The following is a 23,241-nucleotide window of genomic DNA, read 5'->3' on the forward strand; positions in this document are numbered from 1 at the left end:
TCTAGTGTCTGAAGGTCAGAGAGATATAGATATCATCCCTCCTACCAGGCCGATGGTGGTTTCCTAGCTCGATTATATCTTCTGTGAAGATATAATCCCCCTTCAAGGTGGGGATACCCTTTAAAATGTGGTCTTTGGGGAACTGCTACCAGGGGAGAGAGCAACAGCAGAGGCACAGGGCCCCTGGGTAGATTGCCTAGACTCTCATTTATGCCCCAAGATCTGTGCAAATCTTTGGAGAGCCTTGGGTTTCTGACCAGACAGGAGGCATGGGAAATGAGGATACCCTCCCCTGAGGTGGGAGAATCTCCATGAAGGAATTCTCATGGAGTTTTCCTTCCCTTAAATTCTCCCCTGCAGGTGTTTCACAGGATGTGGCAAATCAGTCCACAATAATGAAACGCAGATCATGTCTAGCTACGGGAAAAAATGAAATGCACTTTCTCCCTGCAGTTAATACCCTCATGAACTAGACTGTATCATAAGAAAATGGAAATCTTGATTTAAGTTTTTAAAAAATACGTTAGTTATGAGAATATTTTTAAAGGGTTATAATTTGTTAGTATAACGGTTTCACACACCTTTTTAAATTTTCATTTTAATTTAAGTATTTCAAAGGATTTTTAAAATCTTTTTAGTTTACAGCCAAGTGCTCACAAAACGAAACCTTATTCTTATATACAAGTAGTCCCATTGATTTTAGGATTTGCTGAATTAGGCTAGTATATCTGAATTCAGCTTGCCCTGGTGCAAAAATTCCATATTGTAATAATGCACAATCATAAAGTACAATCCTAAAAAGTCTCTATAAACTCCTTTAGCTCATTAATAATAAAAAAGTAGAACGGACAACATTTGGAAGAAAACCGTGGTATACATTAGGAGTAATGTTATGCCTATAATGATGATAATACTGAGATCTTATATAGCATTTTTCATCTTTAAAGCACTTTAAAACATTAGCTAATTAAATTAATTATTTTATTGTTGTGGTTTCATTGCTACAATAAATTAATAAAGGAGATTACTTGCACTGATTACCCAAAGCATCACTCTTAAACAAAACCCCCCACACAATTTTTCTACTTATCTTCATGTATTTGTCTTCTCAAATGTGTGATTAATTCCAAAGCACTGAAATCTTTTTGATAATCGCCGAAGATGAATGTATCACTACAATCAGCAGTACATGAAGCACTGAATGCTATCAGCTGTTAACACAGTAAAGTAAAGCAGAACCATCTACATACTTGGTATCTTGTCTAAAAATAAAATACTTATTGACCTTAACTCTATCAAACTTGTCCCATCATCAAGGTCAAATACAGTAACAGATATATATCTATATATAGATGTCTACACATTGTGTACTCTGAGAGCTCAATCCTGTGAAATGCTAAGTGGCTTCAAATCCCACTGCCTCGCATGGGAATTGAAGACGCTCAGCCTCCCATGGGAGTGTTTTGTACCATGGAGGATTGAGCCCCTGGGTGCACATCACTCGCCACTTACAATCTGTGACCAGTGAGTATGCCTTTTATTACATTTTCTCTTTCAGGAATATATAGGGAAACAGACAAACAGAGACTAACATCCTGTGACAATCCATGAAAAAGGCATATATCTATTCTGGGACAGTGTGTGTACTTTGAATGCTGCCCTAATTTCAGGGTGATGTGAATCCTGACTGCCCCAGCAAGAATTCAAAGAGAATAAAATGATAATGCAGTGTATTCCTGTTGTGCCCAGACCAGCTGAACTGTCTAGACTGAGTGGTGGAAGGAGCAGGATAATGGCCCATCCTTCTTCCTCACCACTTTGGGGACACTTTACCAGGTGGAAGCAGACCATGCAAATGTCCCTGGTCCTTTGTCCTGGCTCATGCAAAGATCAGGGATAAACAGTTCTCTATGGCTAATGAAAGAGAGTAGGAGAGAATGACAATGTAAAATCTGTTGTTAGTTCATAGCTAAAGAGAGACTTTAGGACAGGGGTGGGCAAACTTCTAGGCTGGAGGGCCACATTGGGGTTGCAAAACTGTATGGAGGGCTGGTAGGGAAGGCTCTGCCTCCCCAAACAGCCTGGCCCCTGCCCCATCCGACCCCTTCCACTTCCTGCCCCCTGACTGCCCCCCTAAGAACTCTCCCACCCATCCAACCCCCCATGCTCCTTGTCTCCTGACCGCCACCTCCCGGGACCCCCTGCCCCTATCCAAACCCCCGTGACTCCACCCGCTATTCAACCCACCCTGTTCCCTGTCCTCTGACTGCCCCCCGGGACCCCATGGCCCCCTTACCATGCCACTCAGAGCAGCATGTCTGGCAGCCGGGCTGCCCAGCCGGAGTCAGACATGCTGCTGTGCTGCCCTGCAGGAGTGCACAGCTCCGCCGCCCAGAGCGCTGCCCACATGGTGGCATGGCTGTGGGGGAAGGGGGACAGTAGGGGAGGGGCCGGGGGCTAGCCTCCCCAGCGGGAAGCTCAAGGGCCAGGCAGGATGGTCCATAGTTTGCCCACTTCTGCTTTAGGATATACCTTAATTCTGTTACTCATGCTGGAGAAGCACAATTAGGTGATCTTTAGACTCCAGTCACACATTTTTGGAATGACTGAAGAAAATGCTTATTCAGGCTCAGCTCAAACTAAAAGGCCATTTTACATCCAAGTACTGCACTAGATGGAGATATAGTATTAGGTGGGGCTACAAAGTCCCTTTAACACTTCAACAAGTGCTTAATTATTAGTTTGGATCAGGGAATGCGAGGAATGTTAAGAAGACACAGCTTTATGGAGTTGTCTTGCAATTGTTAGAGGTTAAGATGCCACACAAGACTATTGTTTTCATTTTCCACTCTGCAACAATGGGTTAAACTAGGAAAGAAGGAATTCTAAGCATCAGTAAGATTCATCAATGCATGTGGAGTTATTTATTACATTCATGTATTTGTTATTGCTCCTTCATGCATTAAGGAGATTTATTAGAACAGAAAACATTGCCACAGCATGAGCATGGAGGTTGTCTGTGATGCCAACAGCCTACTCACAAATGTTCCAGCATCCAACATGCGCCCATGATGTGTTCCTTTATTCAGCCCTGATAATCAGTACATTGGTACCTGATAGTGGATGACTGACTAAAGAAATCAAGATTGAACTTATTCCCTGAGGCATGCTGTACCACCAGATCAAAGAGCACACAACTGCCATCCTGAAAATGCAATCCCACTGCTCTTACCTCTGCAATTCTGTGTCACAGAAACCAGGGACAATGATGCTTATAAATCAGGACAACGTTTCTCAAAAGAGGTACAAAAGACTCAGAAAGAAAGTTCTAAGTGGAGCTGAATAAAAATGCCTTTAAAAAGAAACCTCAATTCAACTCTGACTGTTTTCTGCATTTAATTCTGTTTTTAATAAGCACAAATATGAAGAAAAAAACTCCCAGCATTTGGAAGGCAAGGTTTCCCAGGCAATTAGGAAGGGGGATTCCCCAAATAACAGATACTTGCAAGAAACGGAAAAAGTGAGGAAAAAGAACAGGAGAAGATGAATGCATAGAAAATGGAAGAAAAGACAACCCCGCAGGAGGAAAGAGTACAGAGACAAAAGAAGACGACTAAGAAATAAGGTGGGACTTGGAAGTAGAGAAGATTTTCTTAAAAAAAAAATCAGGCTGTTCAGACACAGATTAGGAAATAATGAAATGGACTGGGAGAAAACCAGTAAATAGCTTGCTGAGGAGTTAATACTATTTTCTGCCTTACTGCTCCCTGTTGTTTATGCTAGTATGTCCCATTTCTAACTTGGAAAGTGAGAAGGATGTCTTGGCAGTGGAGAGGGAAGAGGAAGGAATGGATTCCCTTTTCTTTCTCCCTCGCTCCCCCACATCTTGCATGTCCACCTTAATGCCACCTTCCCTTAATGCCACTGAACTCCTCTCCAATGCCTTCATACATGGCAGGTGTTAGAGTTTTTCACTTTAAGAATCTGGTCACCCTTACAACAGTTGACCAGCTGTCACAGAAGCAAAGGTGTGTTCAGAGACAAAGAGCATTCTGGGTCATGCTTTTGATGAAGAATGCATTTATAAGGAAATAATTAATTAGAATTTACAAAAAAATATAGGGTTTTTATTCTGGAAACTCAATCAGATATGTTACAATATACTACACACACACACACACACATATAGTGATGGGGCAAGGCCAGATGGCTATAGAAAAGTAGTGGGAGATAGATATATTAGCTCCAAGCTAAACAAATCCCTGGTACCAGGATAAATGAAATGGCAGCTGCTCCTGGTCAATTAAAACACCTGGGGCCAATTAAGAACTTTCCAGAAGGCAGGGAGAATGCTAGGTTGATTGGGACACCTGAAGCCAATCAGGGGCTGGCTGAAACTAGTTAAAAGCCTCCCCATTAGTCAGGTGGGTGTGCATGTCAGGAGCTGTAGGAGGAAGTTGCGCTGTTGGAGAGACTGAGCAGTACACATCATATCAGGCACAAGGAAGGAGGCCCTGAGGTAAGGGTGAAGTGGAGCCTGAGAAAGTGGGGGCTGCTGTGGGGAACTAGTGCAGGGAATTGTACGTGTCATGTTTCTAAAAGGTCAGCTACCATAGCTGATACTATTAGGGTCCCTGGGCTGGAGCCCGGAGTAGAGGTTGGGCCCGGGCTCCCCACTACCACTTTGCCCCCTGATTAATCACTGAGACTGGGAGACAACAGAGACTGTGCAAGGAAGGATAACTTCTCCTCACCTCCCTCGCTGGCTTATGATGAAAATGGCTCAGCACACTGTGACCCTTGTCTCTAGAGAGAGAAGGGTTACGTGGAGGGTCACAGTGAGCCTCTGAGGCTAGCAAAATCCGCCAGGAAACGTGGGACCCATGGAGGCAAGGACAGAGCTTTGTCACAACTGGTGTCAGAAGTGGGACTTCGTTCACAGAGTGGCGGAAGAAAGAGGTTTAAAAAAAAAGTGCACTGGGGTTTTGATTTTGTTTTGGTTTGTTTGTTTGCTTCGTACCACAATGGAGGAGGTGGTAAGAGCTCTGGTACAAGCCACGGCAGCCCAACAGGAGGCCACCTGGGTTCAGGCAATGGCACAACAGGAGTCTATGCGGTTACAGCAGGAAACCAATCAATTACTGATGAGCCAGGTGACCCAAGATCGTGCCCTCTTGAGAGAGGTGGTGGACCAGCTGAAGATCCTCACCACCCAGGCCCGGGGGTCCGACGGGACGTGAATCCTGAGGGCCACTGGTTGTCTGCCAAAGATGATGTCAGGAGATGACGTAGAGGTATATCTCCTCTCATTCGAAAGGACTGCTCAGCATGAGGTATGGCCCCAGGAGCAATGGGCCAGCATTCTCGCCCCTCTTTTGTGTGGAGAGGCCCAGAAGGCCTACTTTGACTTGCCTGCCATGGATTCCACTGACTCTACCCGTCTGAAAGCAGAGATCCTAGCACAATCAGGGGTAATGGCAGCGGTAAGGGCCCAGAGGTTCCATGAGTGGAAATAGCAGGGGAACAAACCCCCGAGGTCCCAGCTATTCGACCTCATACACCTTGCATGGAAGTGGTTAGAGCCCAAGGTGTACAGGCCGGAGGAGATTTTGGAGACCCTGGTCATAGACCATTACATGCTGGGACTGCCGCCAGATCTCCGCAAATGGGTAGGCCAGAACGATCCATCCACATATGACGATATGATCATGCTGGTAGAAAGACAGATGACAGCCAGGGAACTGACCCGACTACCCAAGGAAGGCCCCTTTCGAAACAAGCACCCGACCGCAACCCTGGAAGGTTGGGGAGCCAAACCCCCGGGGAGTCCTAGGTGGAAGAAGGGGGGGCTGAAAACCAGCGGGGACCCCAGAAGGAAGGGATTGGTCATATCCCCAGGACTAAACCCCCCAACCTCCAGGATAAGGGAGTGATTAAAAGCAATTACAGATGTTATGCATGTGGGGAGTAAGGACACATAGCAGCACAGTGTCCCAGCACCAAGGAGCCTATGCAATATAACTTGGGGGACTGGGAGGTCCCATGCTCCCTTATCCACCTCGCGGGGGTGGCATTAGCCCCGCATAATTACACCAGGCCAGTGAGGATAAAAGGAGTAGAGACTACAGCGCTTGTGGACTCTGGGAGTGCTATCACCCTCATATCGGGTAAACTGGTAAAAAGTAGTCAGCTGCTACAAGCCAAACGCATAGCAGTGATGTGCATGCATGGGGGCGTGAGCCACTACTCCACCATCCCAGTGGAGATAGAGGTTCAGGGAAACCCCATTAAGGTGACCGTGGACATAGTTCCTAAACTTCCATATCCTGTAGTCATTGGGAGGAACTAGGGTTTGATAATTTACTCCCCCCAGAGAGGCTGGAGGGAGGTGGGGACCCTGAGGACAGCGACTCATCACCGGGGGAATGTCAACCCCTGATGTTCGCTGAGATTTTTCAGGATCTGTTCTCAGCCCCCTGAAAGACCCAGAAAACAAAAAAAAAAAAAGAGAGAGGAAGGCCGCGAAGGCCTTGGGAACCTGGATCCTGACCTAGGGCCAGAAGACCTCCCTAGTAGGCAGATGGACACAAGCAGCCAACAGAGAAACTTCCACCACTGAAGGTGAGCCAGAGGCTGCCCCCAGCCATGACGGCGGCGAGCTGTTGGAAGAAGCAGAAGCAGGCCTCTGGGAGCTTGGGCAAGTTAGTCCTGGGAGAGAGACTTTTGGGCGGGACCAGGCAGAGGACCCCAGATATGATAATGCCAGGAAAGAGGTGGCCGAGATCAATGGGATACCCGTGGATGGGAAGGTCCGGAGTGCCGGACCTTACTTTATAGTGAAGAAAGATCTCCTGTACCGTGTGGTGCAAATGCAGGAGAAAGAGATACAACAACTTCTGGTGCCATGAAAACGTCAAAAAGCCATGTTGAGTCTCGCCCACAGTCACCTGTTTGGAGGACACCTAGGGGTAGAGAAAACCCAGGCCCGGATCCTGCGGAGGTTCTTCTGTCCAGGAGTACATGAAGATGTCTGGCGATACTGCACCTCTTGTCCGGAGTGTCAGTTACATAGCCCTTACCCACACTTGTGGGCTCTTTTGATACCTCTTCCAATAACAGAAGCTCCTTTTGAACGGATAGCCATGGATCTGGTAGGGCCCCTAGAGAAGATAGCTCGGGGCCACCGACATGTGCTTGTTGTACTGGACTGTGCAACCCAGTACCCGGAAGCTGTTCCCCTACACAACACAGCTTCCAAGACAATAGTTAAGGAGCTAGTACAGATCTTTGCCCAGGTTGGGCTACCCAAGGAGATATTGACTGATCAAGGGACACCTTTCATGTCCAAGTTGATGAAAGATCTCTGTTCATTGCTCCATGTACAAGCCCTACGGACCTCTGTATACCACCCGCAAACAGATGGCCTTGTGGAAAGGTTCAATAGGACCCTCAAGGCCATGATCAGGAAAGTGGTGAGCCAGGATGGGAAAGATTGAGATACCCTATTGCCTTACCTCATGTTCGCCATCTGGGAGGTTCCGCAAGCCTCCACGGGTTTCTCTCCATTCAAACTACTATATTATGGGCACCACCCTCAAGGTATATTGGATATAGCCAGAGAAGCCTGGGAAGAGGAGCCAAATCCCGGAAGGAACATAGTTGAGCATGTACTGCAGATGAGAGATCGGCTAGCCTGAGTTACGCCCATTGTACGGGAACACTTGGAGAAAGCACAGGAGACCCAACGAAGCCATTATAACCACCAAGCGAAGCTTCGACAGTTCCAACCAGGGGATCGGGTGATGGTACTGGTGCCCACAGCAGAAAGTAAACTATTGGCCCAGTGGCAGGGACCCTGCAAAGTAATCAAAGCCATGGGAGAGGTGAACTATAAGGTGCGGCAGCTAGGCCGCCAGAAATCAGAGCAAATTTACCACATCAATCTTCTAATCTAATTTACCACATCTAATCTTCCTGGCATGCTTGAGAGGCATGCTTAGTCATGCAGGAGACCCTTCCCCAGGAGGATAACTTACACGAGCAAGTGAGGATATCATCCGACTTGACGCTGATCCAAAAGATCAAGGCAGCTGACATGATTAATCGCAACCAAGATGTGTTCTCTACAAAACCAGGGCGGATGACTGAAACCTATCATCATATCTGCACAATCCCTGGAGCCAAGGTAACATTGAGACCCTACCGAATCCCAGCAGCCAAAAGAGAAGAAATCAAGGCCCAAGTAAAGAAAATGTTACAATTAGGGGTTACTGAAGAATCTTAGAGTCAGTGGTCCAGTCCAATTGTTCTAGTGCCTAAACCTGATGGTACCATGAGATTCTGTAATGACTTTTGCCGACTGAATGAAACATCCCAGTTTATATAAATATCCCAGATGCATACCCCATACCGTGCATCGACGAACTGGTTGACCGATTGGGTAGTGCCCGATTCTTGACTACACTGGATCTGATTCCTCTGACCAAAGAAGCTAAAGAAAAGACAGCATTCTCCACCCTTTTGGGCTACATGGGGCCCCAGCCACATTCCAGTGCCTCATGGATAAGCTGCTGCGCCCCCATACTAGTTATGCAGCTGCATACCTAGATGATGTCATCATCTATACTCCAGACTGGGGAACACACCTGGAGAAAGTTGAGGCAGTACTGCGCACCTTAAGGCGGGCTGGCCTCACTGCTAATCCCGCTAAATGCACCATAGGGCTAGCAGAGGCTAGGTACCTGGGATACATTGTGGGAAGGGGCATAGTGAAGCCCCAAACAAATAAGCTAGAAGCAATTCAAAACTGGCCATGGCTGACCCAAAAGAAGCAGGTCCGTGCGTTCCTTGGCATGGTAGGCTACTACCGACGTTTTATTCCCCACTTTGCCACTAGGGCAAGTCCCCTAACAGACCTAGTGAAGGCCCGAGGTCCAGACATGGTAAAATGGACCGACACAGCAGAGGGGGCATTCACAGACCTTCGGGCGGCCCTCTGTAATGACCCCGTACTCATAGCCCTGGACTTTAACAGGGAATTTATTTTAGAAACAGATGCTTCCAAGGTGGGGTTGGGGGCAGTTCTGTCACAATGGTGGGAGAAGAGGAACACCCGATCCTCTACCTAAGCAGAAAGCTTCTCCCAAGAGAACAGAAATATGCAGTAGTCGAGAGAGAATGCCTTGCTGTCAAATGGGCTATGGAGACACTGCGTTATTACCTCTTAGGCCGGCGATTTACTCTTTTGACGGACCATACACCCCTCCAGTGGATGCAGCAGAATAAGGAAAAGAATGCAAGGGTCACCAGGTGGTTCTTATCCCTCCAACCATTCCAGTTCTGCATACGGCACAGGGCTGGATGCCACCATGGCAATGCTGATGATCTGTCACGAGCATACTGCCTAGCTTCCCAAGTTGCCCAACTCTGTGGTGTTGAGCGGGGGGTGGGGTGGGTGTTATGTGACGGGGCAAGTCCGGATGGCTATAGAAAAGTAGTGGGAGATAGATATATTAGCTCCAGGCTAAACAAATCCCTGGTACCAGGATAAGTGAAATGGAAACTGCTCCAGGTCAATTAAGACACCTGAGGCCAATTAAGAACTTTCCAGAAGGCAGGGAGAATGTTAGGTTGATTGGGACACCTGAAGCCAATCAGAGGCTGGCTGAAACTAGTTAAAAGCCTCCCAGTTAGTCAGGTGGGTGTGCATGTCAGGAGCTGTGGGAGGAAGTTGCGCTGTTGGAGAGACTGAGTAGAGCAAGGAAGAAGGCCCTGAGGTAAGGGTGAAGTGGAGCTTGAGGAAGTGAGGGCTGCTGTGGAGGAAGCAGCCCAGGGAATTGTACGTGTCATGTTTCTAAAAGGTCAGCTACCATAGCTGATACTAATAGGGTCCCTGGGCTGGAGTCCGGAGTAGAGGGTGGGCCCGGGCTCCCCCTCCCTTTGCCCCTTGAGACAAGGACAGAGCTTTGTCATTATATATATATATATATATATATATATAAAAAAGTGATAAAATGCCAAACAGGTGATGCGATAATGCTATAATAACCTGTTACAAAGAATGTTATAAATTAGAGCACATTTTATTAGAATAAAAATGATCTACATTAAATATATGATGATGTCTGATATTAGAAGGTGATTCTAAATACAACTACTAGCATTTAGAAGGTAATCTGGCTAATTCCCCTCACTAAGTGCACACAGGTGAAGGTATATTATTGTTTTTGAGTGAGGCTACATTATTTCTTATGCTGTATAATAGAACAGATCACGTTGCTTATATATAAAATACACCACTGTAATTCTCTAACACATTTCTGAATAATTTGATATGTAAAGGTTCTTATAACATCACCCAATAAATATTTTGAAATAACTAACACTGCTGTGGTCTGTGGAACATGTAATAACATATATTAAGAAAAAAAACATCTAGTTAGAGTTTATTGATTATTACTAAGGTATTTAAGATGGTATCTTAATGCAAAACATTATCAACTCTGATGGGGTTATATACATATTTTACAATGAGTGAGAACACAAGGAACTGGCACCAGAACACATACCAAATATTTGTTCATGGTTAAAGTGAGTTTTACAAGAACCAAAGCAAACAATCATCACTTGGTGCACCAGCTCCTTCGTCTCAGCAATTGCACTGGAGTAGGTGGACTAGGGTTCTGCTGGAAAAGGGCAACTAAGATAGCAGGCTACCTTGCCTCTTGTGTTTTGTACAGCAGAGACATGATAGGTGAAGATGATTTTCTTTTCAACTCACCTGACTTTGAGGCATCTTCACAGGATTGCATTGATAGACATGTTCACTATGTTTGATAAATGAGGCACAGGATATTGGTACCAGGTAGCACCATTACAGTTGAAGGGGACAAACTGTGCAGTGAGCCACACCCTGCCTGCTCTTTGAAGTCAATGGAGTGGCTTGAACACGACTGAAAGCAAAAATTAGTAAAAATGTTTGTATTTCCAATAAAACCTTGATTTTTTGGAATTGGGATATGGGGATAATTTAATATTAAAGCATATTTGTCTAAAATTTACCATACCCACTATATCTTACTTAGTACAAGTGTCAAGCTATATATAGGCAGATTCTGAAATACCTAAACCATTTGTTTCCATCATTCTTAAAACACTGCAGGTTATCTCACTTAACAAGTACTCAGAAAACAAGATATTTGGAATCTAAAGCATGGGTGAATTCCTAGCCCCATTTAAGTCAATGAAACTTTTGTCATTGACTTCACTGGGGCCATAATTTAATTCTCTCAACTGCATGACTGCCAAACAAATGAATGGAACTAATCATTTCAAACTATATTACTCATGCAATGATAACTGCCACCATAAAAACTGACACCTTGATTTTCTCTCTCAGCAATGAGGTCAAGTATCAATGGTAATGGAGACTGAATCTTCTTTTCGCCCTAAGGCCCTATCTACTCTAGGCTTTATTCTAGCATGTTACTGTGTAGATCTGCTGTGTACAGGTAGAGACAACATGGTGGATAAATTACCAGAGGCTACTGGAGCTCCGTTTACAACAGCACTGCCATCAGTGCACCTCCACTGGCAATAAATGTGGGGTGGGGAATTTTGTTGTGTAGGCACAACCTTAGATGTGATTTTTCTACACCAGGCTTAGAACATGCAGAAGTGGAGAAATCTACAGTGCTCCCTGAGATTTACCTCTTTTATGCACAAAGGGACAGCTTCAGTTTCTAATGTTTTCAATTCAGAACCTTCCATGAGCACCAAAGTCATGGTTTAACAATATAAGACAGAAATAGCATGTGTGTGACTGTGATTTGGATAATCTTATGGTCTATTATAACAGATAGAAAAATATTAATTAAAGAAGGTACCAGTCACCAGAGCTCTAGGCCAGGTTGCAATTAAGTGTCTATGACACTGTTCTCACACACTTAAAACTTTCTGAAACATTCACCTATTTGGCTGGAATTTTCCATGCACGGTCACTGTGTAAAGATGAAACTATTCAAAAAGTGTGGGCAAAATTATTTCAGTCATTTTGAATTGTGAGAAAATCTTTAGAAAGTGAATTTTCTCATTGTAAATTCCCCCCTCCCCCATGTTTAGTTTTTTTGATGGGAAGGGAAAAAGTAGATCTCAAAAACTGCTGAATCTTTAAACCTGATATTTTATATTTACACAGTCCATAATGAGCAGTATATTTTGTGAATCATTGAAAGAAGGAGTTTTAGAACATAAGAAAGTTATAAACATTTAAAATATGCTCAGTAGAGAAAAGCATTACTATTTAAGCAGTCACCTTAAATATGTACACTGTATACATGCATCTGTAGGTATTTAGTTGTATAGTGACATGACTAGCCACAGGAAAAGTGATATGTAAATGTGATTCTCTATCACTTGAAGTCTTTAAATCAAGACTGGATATCTTTCTAAAAGACATGCTAAAGCTCAAACTGAAGTTATCCAGTTGATGCAGAAATTATTGTGTTATGTAGGAAGTCAGACTACATGATCATAAAGGTCCCATCTGGGATTAAAATCTATGAATATAGGAAAATAGTGTTACCGTAAAACTCCCAAATGGAGTTTTTTAACATTTGTAAACACAGTCTTTTAATACACAGGTGTCAAATAATGATCAAAGGGTACATTTCACAGGTCATCAGGAGGCCTCAATCAAAAGAAAGAAGGTTAAAAAATAGACAAGAAAGTTCCATACAAAAAGCTACTAATAACAACACAATGTTAAGGTTGAGAAAAGAAGCATTCAGATACAAGGAAATGGAGAATAAATATTGGAACCTCAATCTTAACTCTATTCCAGTGTACATTTGCCTTAAAATATGGATTTTAAAAAAAACTTTACATATAGTAAGTGCCAATCAAGTACTTGTTTTCTCAACATTACGGTTGAATTAGCACTAATTTTTCATGCAGAATGTACACATAGTAGAAACATTAACACAATTTGTTGTGGAAGTTGCCTCATCACCCTTTGGTATTCTGCATCACACAGTAACAGGTGAGAAGGTCCTTAAGGTCAAAACCAACTTTATACTTTTGTTCACTTGGCTGAGCATTTATTCCAGTCTTTACTGTGTACTCTTACAATATCAGTGTCATATTGAAATTAAATCTGCACTTCAAATATTAATTCAGAAATGAAAACATATAAAGAATTTTTTTATGAACAAAGATGTAAATGTCCAAACTACAAAGGAAATAACCAAAATCTTTGAAATGGTCTTGAGACAATGTATCCATTCTCCCTTGACACAAGTTTCACATTACATCTTAATAGACCACATTATGAAAGATAATAAATTAATAAAGGCTATTGTGCACTGTGAATTTTCACACTGGATGAACACATTTGGTGTTTTTATAACTGTTAGTGTAAAATAACTCTCCCTTACACTTGCACGGTGTGGAAGTCTAAAGTGATTACCCTTCATTGTAATATAAGATTTTGTGCAGGAATGCCTCTTGGTTTGCGTGTTCTAGTACTTGGGGGAATGGTGAAATGTTTTGAAATGACACTTGCAAACATAATGGACCTATTCTGATCTCAAACACTGGGGTAAGTCACGAATAAATCCACAGATGACAACTGAGTTACAATGGTGTAAAACTGGTCTAATCAAGATTAGAATCAGGGCTGTTATTAACTATAGCACTTTTCTATGTAGTAATATACAAAAGTGACTGTATGTTAACAGGAGGGCTAAATCCTTAAAAGTATGTATCCGGGGGCAAAATCTAGCCCATAGCATTCAAGTTAAATTGATAAACACATTACAGTTTAAACAAGAAGTCATAGAGAGCCTATGTAGCTTTTTCAGTGGTCTTAGCCTCCAGTCAATGTGGCAAGTAAACTCTAATATTGTAACTCTAAAGATTAAAAGTGGCTGGGTACTATAGATAGGAGGATTTTAACCTGAAGTGACCAGCCACAGATTAGTGAGTGAATAACTTAACTGCATTTTGAACCTTGGCTGCTCAGACAGTCACGGCAGTTCCTAATCAAACTCTTGGATTAGGAAATCTTCTAGAAGAAGTATAGCTTTGGCAGTGAACCTTCAGGATCCCATTAAAGAGTCTCTGCTATATTCCATCGCTAGTCTGGTCCAAAACTACACACTTTACTCTGCTGGATCCTCTCCACAGCCATTTTGAATCCTCTTTTCCTTATCAGGTTGATACAGACCTGCATCATCCTCTCCTCCTTCTGACAGGGACGACAACAATGGGGGGAGGTATGATACAACTGCTCATTGTTTTGCTTCACAAAACCCTGCCACAGGGCACAGATTAACACCAAAAAATAGATGGCTGCAGCCGAAGAAAAACATTTTTCAGAATGCCTCCACTTGATTAATGAAGTAATGGCACAAACCACTGTTTGACTTTCATCATGCGCTATACATTCTTTGCCACTTCTCCTCTAGAAATATCAGCTGTAACTGGGAATTTTCTGCAATGTTCTTTTCTTCTGAAGGGGTCTTATTCCCTCAAAGTTTTTAAAGAAGACCACAGGGATTAAAATGGCTGAGTTTACAATAAAATTATTTTGGTATAGGAGGGGAAAAGACAACCTTTTCTTAAACAAATTTTTAGTGCCTGATCATAGGACTACTTGTGTGAACAGGAACTACCCTCATGGCTGCAGGATCTGAACACAGGATTTTTCCACATTAGCAAATGTTATCTCATCTTTCTTTTCAAATTACATTTGATATATACAAAGATCCAGATTGCAGTGTCAAGAGATAGGCAGGTATCACTACATATCTTGAAAAATCCACCTGTGTATTTGGCACTACTGAGTTTTAGGAGCTATATGTCAATGCACACATTTAAGAGCCTCCAGGCAAGACTGGTGATTAGAATCATACCACCTTCATTCTATAGCAGAGCTCATTGTTTGCTTTATTTTTGTTAAAAAAAAAAACACAGAAATGATTTGATGATAACTTATTTCCTGCAATCCAGCAGAAGGACACCACCTTTCGGTTCTAGTTTTCTAGTTGTTTGCAACCTGCTACAGCAGGGGCTGCACTTCTATCAGCTACTGTTCAACTTTGATCCACTGTCCTTGAATTGGAAGTGAAAGGTGGGGGGGAGGGGAGGATAAAACCGGTGTGCCCAATTCTCCCTACAGATACTAACTCCATACATGCATCCGAAGGCTAAAGAATATTGCCTAATAGAACTAAGTAAAAAGTGAGTCTTCTTCATTTATTGTGATAATGCAACACTGTAAATACTTCTTAGAGGTATTTTGATACTGTGAGGTATGTGAATGAGACTCTTGACTGACTCCTAGCTGATAAAAATTCAACACTTCTCTTCCTTGCTTAACCATCAGACTTTCCTTAGTTCATCTGGTAGAGCTACTACTTTATGATGTCCATGTCCTGGTATGGACCGTGCACAAGATAGTCAATTAGTGGATTCCATTAAGTCCCTTAGCAATGTCTAGGCACTGCTAACTGGAAGTCAACAACAGCTATTGCTGTTACTATAGTAGCAAATGCCACTTCAATCAGTTGTTCAAGATACCCAACCTTCCACTATTCTGAGATGTATATTGTTAATGTACTTCAAGATAGAACTTGAAAGATCTGAAAAGTATTTGACATCTGGCACAGTGACTCAATTAATTACTCTGTTGAATTAATTACTGTGCTGAATCTCTTGAACCAACAACTGCGAGTTTAAACTCAGCATCAGAGTACTGCCTGGAATATGAACCAGTTTAAAAGAGTATTATTTCATCTTCAGATTTTATTCAAGGCTGACTAAAAGGAGTGTAAGTAGGTAGTATCTTTTGTAATAAGGTAAATAAATCCTCTATGGGAGATACCATCACACTGCTACCACTCCAAGAATCATTAAGGACAGATAATGAATGACAAGGACTCATGCTCACCCATACATTTCAAGAGTCAGCCATGAGCAGATGTGTTGGATCAAGTATGAAAATCCAACTGCAAATACTGTGAAATGGTAGCCAAGAGTTCACAGAATCTTCCTTTTGTTCCTTTACCAGAGATTTACTTTTAAAGTCTTTCAAAAGATTACTTGATTTATTTATAAGGTTTATCACACCAAAATGTTTGCAGTGGTGAAACCTGCTGTCAAGCACCCATGTGAAACCATGATTGAGTCCTGGGAGGTGTGGCTTTCCCTAGATGAGCTTTTAAAAATATGTATAAATAACAAATAAACAAATACAGCTCCCTTTAAAAACAAAAGAGAGCATGTGTTTTATAGAGAATAGGAATCAAACATGTCAAATAGACAGAAAGATTAAGAATAAAACAGAAAAGCTTCAGAAAAAATATAAAATAAAAACGATTACAAGCTGGCATCAGGATTGTCAGGCCTAAACAATAAATTAAAGATTTATCAAAACGTTGATGTTTTCCTACAGCATTCTAAAGTAACAAGCTAATGCTCAGAGGCAGAGGCCTCAGTAATGGGGAAAGATCACCATTATTTGGGAAAAGCTCTTAGGAAGAAAACAGAGCTGACCAGACCACTCCAATTCCATTTCACAGCAATTCTGGAGGTTTCAAAATCTGTTTTCATTCCAATGTGGAATAAAACCAAAATCTTTTGAATGTTTCCATGAAAGCAGACTCCAAGCTTTTTGATTCAGGAATAGAGGGGGCATGTGTGTTTCTCCCTCTCTAGCCTGGTGGTTAGGGCACTCACATGCTATGTGGAAAAGCCACATTCAAGACCTTACTCTGCATGATTCAGGACTGAGTTTTTCATCCCAGATCAATGCTGGTGCTAGCCCATTGGAGGCCCTAAGCAGGAGTATCCCCCCACCCAACACACACACACAATACTAAAACAGGCAAGTTCTTATAATAAAAAGTGAATGGGGCCCAAAGAAATTGCTTAGTCTGCTTTTGGCGGTTCTGTCCCAGATCACTCTGAATTAGGCAGCGCAAGGGACTAGAACCCATATCTCCCATCTCCAGCTCAGTGCCTTAACCATCAGACTATACAATGAGAGTCGGTATCATTCTCTCTCGCTGATTAAAGCTTTATTGGAACTGATAATTTCCTGAAAGATGTTTCTGTGTTGACAAAACAGCATATTTCAGCAACATTTTGTTTTGTCAAAACTGTTCTGATCAGCTGTAGCAGAGAACAGAAGAGCCCAAATACACCCGTGAGAGACCAAAAACTGGGTAGAAGTCCTGCTCTATTGGCTGTGATTGCACTCCAATTTGTCTAGAGAAACATAACAAAACAGTAGCAGTATCACTGTCACATTGCCAGTTTATTCTAATGATGCCTTTTAGAGCTCCTACATTTAAGGGTCAGTCACCATTTGCACTGTTTCTATTTTATAACCTGCAAATGTTTACTTAAGCTTTATATACATAAGGAAATTTTTGTTAAAATTTCCCACAGATACTATCATTGGTGGTAGCACTAGGTAAAGCAATAATGGAGAGATAGTGCTAGTTACTATGTTATGTAGGCTTGCTCTAAGCAGGTCAGACAACACTGTAACTAAAATACCTGTACCTACCAGGAATACGGTTTACACTAGTGCTCACATACCCATCCCTGCCACCACTGATGGAGCTGAAATGGAAGTAGTAATGGTGGGAAATTTTAGGAGAACATTCCAAGTAGAAATACAGACACAGTGCACAAGATTTTGGTGAAAGGATCAGCTCTGAGATATCCTGGTGCTAAGTGCTTTATAACATAGAGATTAGAGAGACATGAAAGAGCAAACACTTATGGACCAGATTTTCAGAAGAAACCAGAGCCCAATTTGTCACAATGGGAACTGTTGGGTGCTGAAAATCTTCCCCCTTTTTAGGTTCCCAAAATGGGACCTGAGCGCTTTTGAAAATTTAGTCCCATTTATGGATGCTGAGAACTTGGAAAAACTAGCTCTATTGTGTCTAGACTATTAATCCATAATATGGATTAGTGCTTTTAGATTTAAAAAAACCCTCTATATTAAAAGGGTTAAGAAACATTAAGGTTTAAAAATGGGTACTGCAAATATAGAGTAACTACAGTATTTCTTCATTACAATTTTTAATAGGCATACTTGCATGACAATTATGCAGCAAATGTATTTTAAATATGGAAATGCATTTCTATGATATACTGTAATGAAAAAGTTTCACAATTTTTTATGTCAATAATGTGTGCATGAAACCTCTGTAATAGCAGGCACTGATCTGCTAAACAGTAACTGCTCCAAAGCTCTATCCTTTCAAAGAAATGCAGATTTTAAGTGTCTAAAACAAAAAAATTAAGAGATAGAAATTACACTATTTTTAACATACTAAATTATGGCTCAGCAGTGCAGTACTTATATGGACCTCTGAGTTCAGCGAAATCAGGGCTAATTTGGACTATACCTCACATAATTCTAGGCACCCATGTCAGAATCCTTCAATACCTTGACATAATGGCTGCAAGTTGATGACAGATTCTGTAGCTCTCAATATCCTTATGTTTAGTAGGGGTTAAATTAACTTTTATACAGGTTAACATAGTTATTGTGTATTTTCTATATACTTTGTTAATATGAATTGTTCAATAATTAATTTGTGCTCTGAAAAACCCCCTCTGATATGTTATTAAAAGTGAAAGGCATCAGTTTGGCTCAGCAGATAAGGTAAGAATCATCATATAACTCTCCTAATTCTAAAGTAACAACTTTAGAACCATTAATCTGTGCCTTGCATAACTCTTTGTAGACTGCTGCCATAGATGGACTGCTTGGAAAAGATCCAAATAGCACTGTCCATAAAAGCTTACAATGGCTTGATTTTAAGTGATTTGGTTAAGTAGCAATAAAGACTAACTCCTAAGGGATGACAAACAGCATAGCAAAGTCAACTCACTGGGCATCTACATACCAAGGTGTTATTATTCAGACCCATCTTCCCAGCAAAAGGCCCCCATGTTGTTCCAACTGGAAGCTGCTGCCGACTCTGAATCTTGCGCTCCCCATCCTTCTGGAATATCTCCAACTCTCCTGCAAACAAAGAAAACAAGCAACGTTTAGAGTACTTTCACTTGTGCCTTGACAACAACCACCTTCGTCTTTGTGTTTGTTTTACATGCACAATGTTCTGAGGACCCATATAATGAGAATTAATTATGCTTGTCTGAAAAACAACTGATCTTGTCATCCTGAGAAAAAAAAACTAAACCTTTTTCCTTATAATTATATTCAAATTTGGGTTATAAAGTCCCATTTCTTTCTTGCATCTTTTCACACCCATTATATTTTGAAGGCATTTTTATTTGGTAAGTCTTTGAGAATGAGAGAGAATAACAGTTATTCAAGAGGCTTTGATCGAATGCTGAGGAGGAGATGATGGCTGCAGAAAGAAAAAGTGCAACAGGAAGTACAACACTGGGGTTAACATCCTTCCTGCATTTCACTGTCACAAACAGCCAAATTCTGAAGTCTATACTCAAGCAAAATTTCTATTGGGCTACATTCTTTTCTCATTTACACCAATGTAAATACAGAGTAACCCCACTGACTTTGGTGGAGTTCCTCTGGGTTTATACAGGTATATAGATAAAAATAATTTATCTCAACTAAAGTTTTGCCTGAGTCAGGGTTTCAGGATTTGACCTGAAGTAATTAAGACTAGTAGATCTAGTGCCAATATGTTTGCTCTAAGAAAAGTAAGAAAAAGTGGGGGTCAAAAACTCTGTCACTTTTTATTTTATTTTCTTCCACTGGAAAAAAATCATAATGTAACTCTGTGCTACTTTCTCTCACTTACAGAGAGGAATTAAAGACTGAAATTATTATTTCTAAACATGAAGTTACTATCTTTCTGAAAGTAACACTTTCAAAACTAAACGAAAGTATTTCTTTATTTCACTGTTTAACTTCCCCTCTCACTGATCTAGTGGAAAAAAGGAGGAGAAAAAGGGGGAGGGGGAAAAAGGGGGCACTTTTCCAGAATTTTAAAACAAAAAATATCAAAAATACTGAAAAATTGCAAGTTTTTTTCTGAAAATTTTCCCTTTTACATTTTTACAAGATACAAAAACATTTCTTAAAACAATTTTGCCAAAAAAATTGTTTCATACAAAATCCCATTTTTGACAAATACATTTTTCAACATACTGTTGCCCATCTGAGCTCCGGCCTCTATGAAGTTAGCTATTCTGGATGAAATCATTTCCATATTGAAGTCAATGGCAAAACTCACACTGACTTCAATGGGGCCAGAATTTCACCTCGCTTTCCCTTTATGGTATGTCCTATTCTTCCCTTCGTATATTGATCAGCTGTGACAATAATTCTTGTCTTCCACATCAACATAATTCTTCCCATCAACTGCAGGTAGTATTATATGAATCACACTGTGATTTTTCACAAAGATCAGAGATTCTGCCTACTCAATTACTAAACTGGATGCCTATCCTGGATTTAGGGCTGGTGATGGTTGCAAAATTGAACTTGTGGGGGTGGGAATGAGGGGAATGAGAATCTCTCCCTTGCTGGCAAGCAATCCCACAAGCTTTCAACACATCTCCCATACTAGTCACTCATATGAATATCTGGCTTTATGATACATCCAGACTGTGGAGAAGGTTTTCCTTGTTCATGGGAATAAACCCCGACCATTTTCCAAGGAGCAGAATTGGTTCTGGGCTCTGTTTCCAGGCAAGATATCTGTATTTCAGTAGTGAGTACTGCAGATTACAAAAATACTCCATTAAACATTGTGGTCCATATCCTTCATGTAAACTGGCACAAATCCAGTCAGCTATATTGGTTTACACCAGTTTATAAATATGAGAATAAGTATTCTTTATAATGACAGCTTCAGACATTTGCAAAGGTGATATATAAATTGGAAAGGTTAATTATGTAGCAATTATATCCAACATACATTTTTTAAAATTTCTATAGGAATACTGAGAGAAATGAAATTAACTTTTGAACAATCTCTGTAAGATAATTAGAGATGGGGGGCTTTTTGGAACTGCAGGTCAACATGTTGAACATACACACACTGTAGCATTTTCTACATAAAGATGAAACCAGGAGCATTTGCTTGCTTTTTACACACTAAAAAAAGCCAAGTCTATGGACATGTCACATTTAACTGATACCAGAGGAATCATGAGAATCTTTGAAAACCCTTTCAAAAAATAATTCAGCCTCCCTTTCTGCCACTGACATTTTTCATCTGAAAAGGGTTCAGATTCAGTCAAACAGTGACTCTTTATCTGCACCTGTGGATTTACAACAGGCCTGTCTTTTAATGGATTAAGAACGACAAATTTAGGGCAGATCATCCAGTGATACCCAAACACCGAGAAAAGTTTTAAAGTGCACACGTTTATGCTTTCTTTTATTTAAATAAGTAAGAGTCCTAATATTAACTGTGTATCTTAAAAGATGTTTAGGAAGGAAACAGGCATAAAAAAACCAGTAATCACTTTCCAAAATAATGGATGTTTTTTTCTTCCACGTTGGCTACCGAATAGGTTACCATGTGCTTTCCCCCTCTTTTATTCTCTTTTGCTGTGTTAAGCCTAAATGTGTATTTTGGTGCAAACCACGGATTTCATCATTGCATTGCAGTTTTATATCAGTGTCACTCCCGTTTGAGTAGCTCAATGGTGAATCATGTCCAAGCTGTTTTAAAATATGCTCTTCTAGGGTTATAATATAATAGGGTTATAATAGATGCCTAGTAGCAACTACTGTAGTGAAGGCCGTGAAACACAGTGTATTATATCCCCCTCATTTCCCACGTTCATATCTTTTCAGAACAAGACACCTTGTGGGCCAAAATTTTCCATGCTTAGATTTACCTGAAGCTACATTTGTTTCAGCAGCCATTTTAAAGTTACAGATCAGTATGTGTGTATGTGGGGGGGGGGGGAGGGAGTGTTACATTTTATCCCATTGTAAACAAACCATGCTTTCTTTGAACAAGGATGAAACAAAAAACAAATAAAGTTTGATCCTTGGCACAGTTGTTCTTCTCACTCAGGACCTTTGCTTGACTTAGGGAAAAATGAAATTTAACAAGTATTGACTTCAAAATCACCTCTGAGCAAGTCTGATATACATTTATTAAGATTTTGTACCAGAACCTGTGTCCTTATCCCATTTGTGACATCACTACATATGTTCCTCTGCTTGAGCAGAAAGGGCCAGAGGTTGGCACCTCAGTTTGTAGGAGAAAGATAATAAATATCACTATTAGAAATCCTCCTCCAGTCTCCCCTAAACATTGAGGATGGGGGGGAAGTCAGAGTTTTAGGGTGTCTGACATTTTCATTGCATTTTACAATCTTCTATAAATTTGAATTTCCGTGTAGAGTGGAAGATACCAAAACTGTGGCAAGGAGGGGATCAAACTTGTGAGATGAAAGATCAATGGCTCTTCTGTAGTTTCTGTCTTGCTTGTTTATGGCATGTTCCCCTTAGATCTAAGCAAGTGACCTCAGAGTTATGGCCCAGCGGCCACTCTGTGAATCTCAGAGGAGACTGTATTAAGAAGAAAATCTGCATTTGAATATGAATTGAAAAGGAGTCCCATAAGCCTTACTCTAACTGGAGAGTTTGGGTCAGTCCTGACAATACAAGATGGAAGTAGGGGGCATAGTGCTCTGAGACGCTGCTGTCCCTTCCCTGACTGCGGCTACTCAGAATCTCCCCAGCTGACCACTCTACCACATTGCAGAGAAGGGAAAAGAAGAACTGGTTACTCTATTGCGTGATTACCAGGCAAGAGTAGGAATCCTGGGCATAGTGGTATAAGAGCTTGACGGGCACTGCCTTTCCTGAGGGAAGTCCCTTCCCCACACAGCCACCGAGGGGAAAAGGGGAAAAGCTGAGGGCCAACAACCAGTAAAAGCTCTCTGATTCTGTACTTCAGCCCAAAGGGAGCGGAAAATTCTATGCACAATGTGCTGTTTGCAATTTCTGCCTATTTGTAATCTTTACTGGACAACTTTGACATGGAACTAATGTATATATTTACATTTAATAACAAGTGATAACAAGCACAATTCATACACAGAGGTCAAGAATATAGTATTTGAATGCATCATGACTAGTATGCCAAATTTTAACATCAGACTCTTAGTTATATTTTGCTGTATTCATTCAGCAATGCATCTCCAGACCTGCTAATTGTCCTATTGAGAAGTACAGTAGAGAGCATAACTAAGGGGCCA

General features: G+C 41.4%; 1 protein-coding gene across 3 annotated transcripts in view; it reads right to left on the reverse strand.

The window, feature by feature from the left end:
* Positions 1 to 23,241, reverse strand: part of ZFPM2 (zinc finger protein, FOG family member 2) — a 443,433-nt gene that overhangs the window by 205,342 nt on the left and 214,850 nt on the right. For all 3 annotated transcript variants that reach the window (XM_084620788.1, XM_084620787.1, XM_084620786.1), the window contains one exon: positions 18,930 to 19,048. In XM_084620788.1, the coding sequence (XP_084476914.1) occupies positions 18,930 to 19,048 (119 nt within the window). The remainder of the gene's footprint in view (positions 1 to 18,929; positions 19,049 to 23,241) is intronic.

This window comes from Lepidochelys olivacea (genome assembly GCF_965140295.1).
Source record: "Lepidochelys olivacea isolate rLepOli2 genome assembly, chromosome: 2".
In the NCBI taxonomy this organism is placed as follows: domain Eukaryota; kingdom Metazoa; phylum Chordata; order Testudines; family Cheloniidae; genus Lepidochelys; species Lepidochelys olivacea.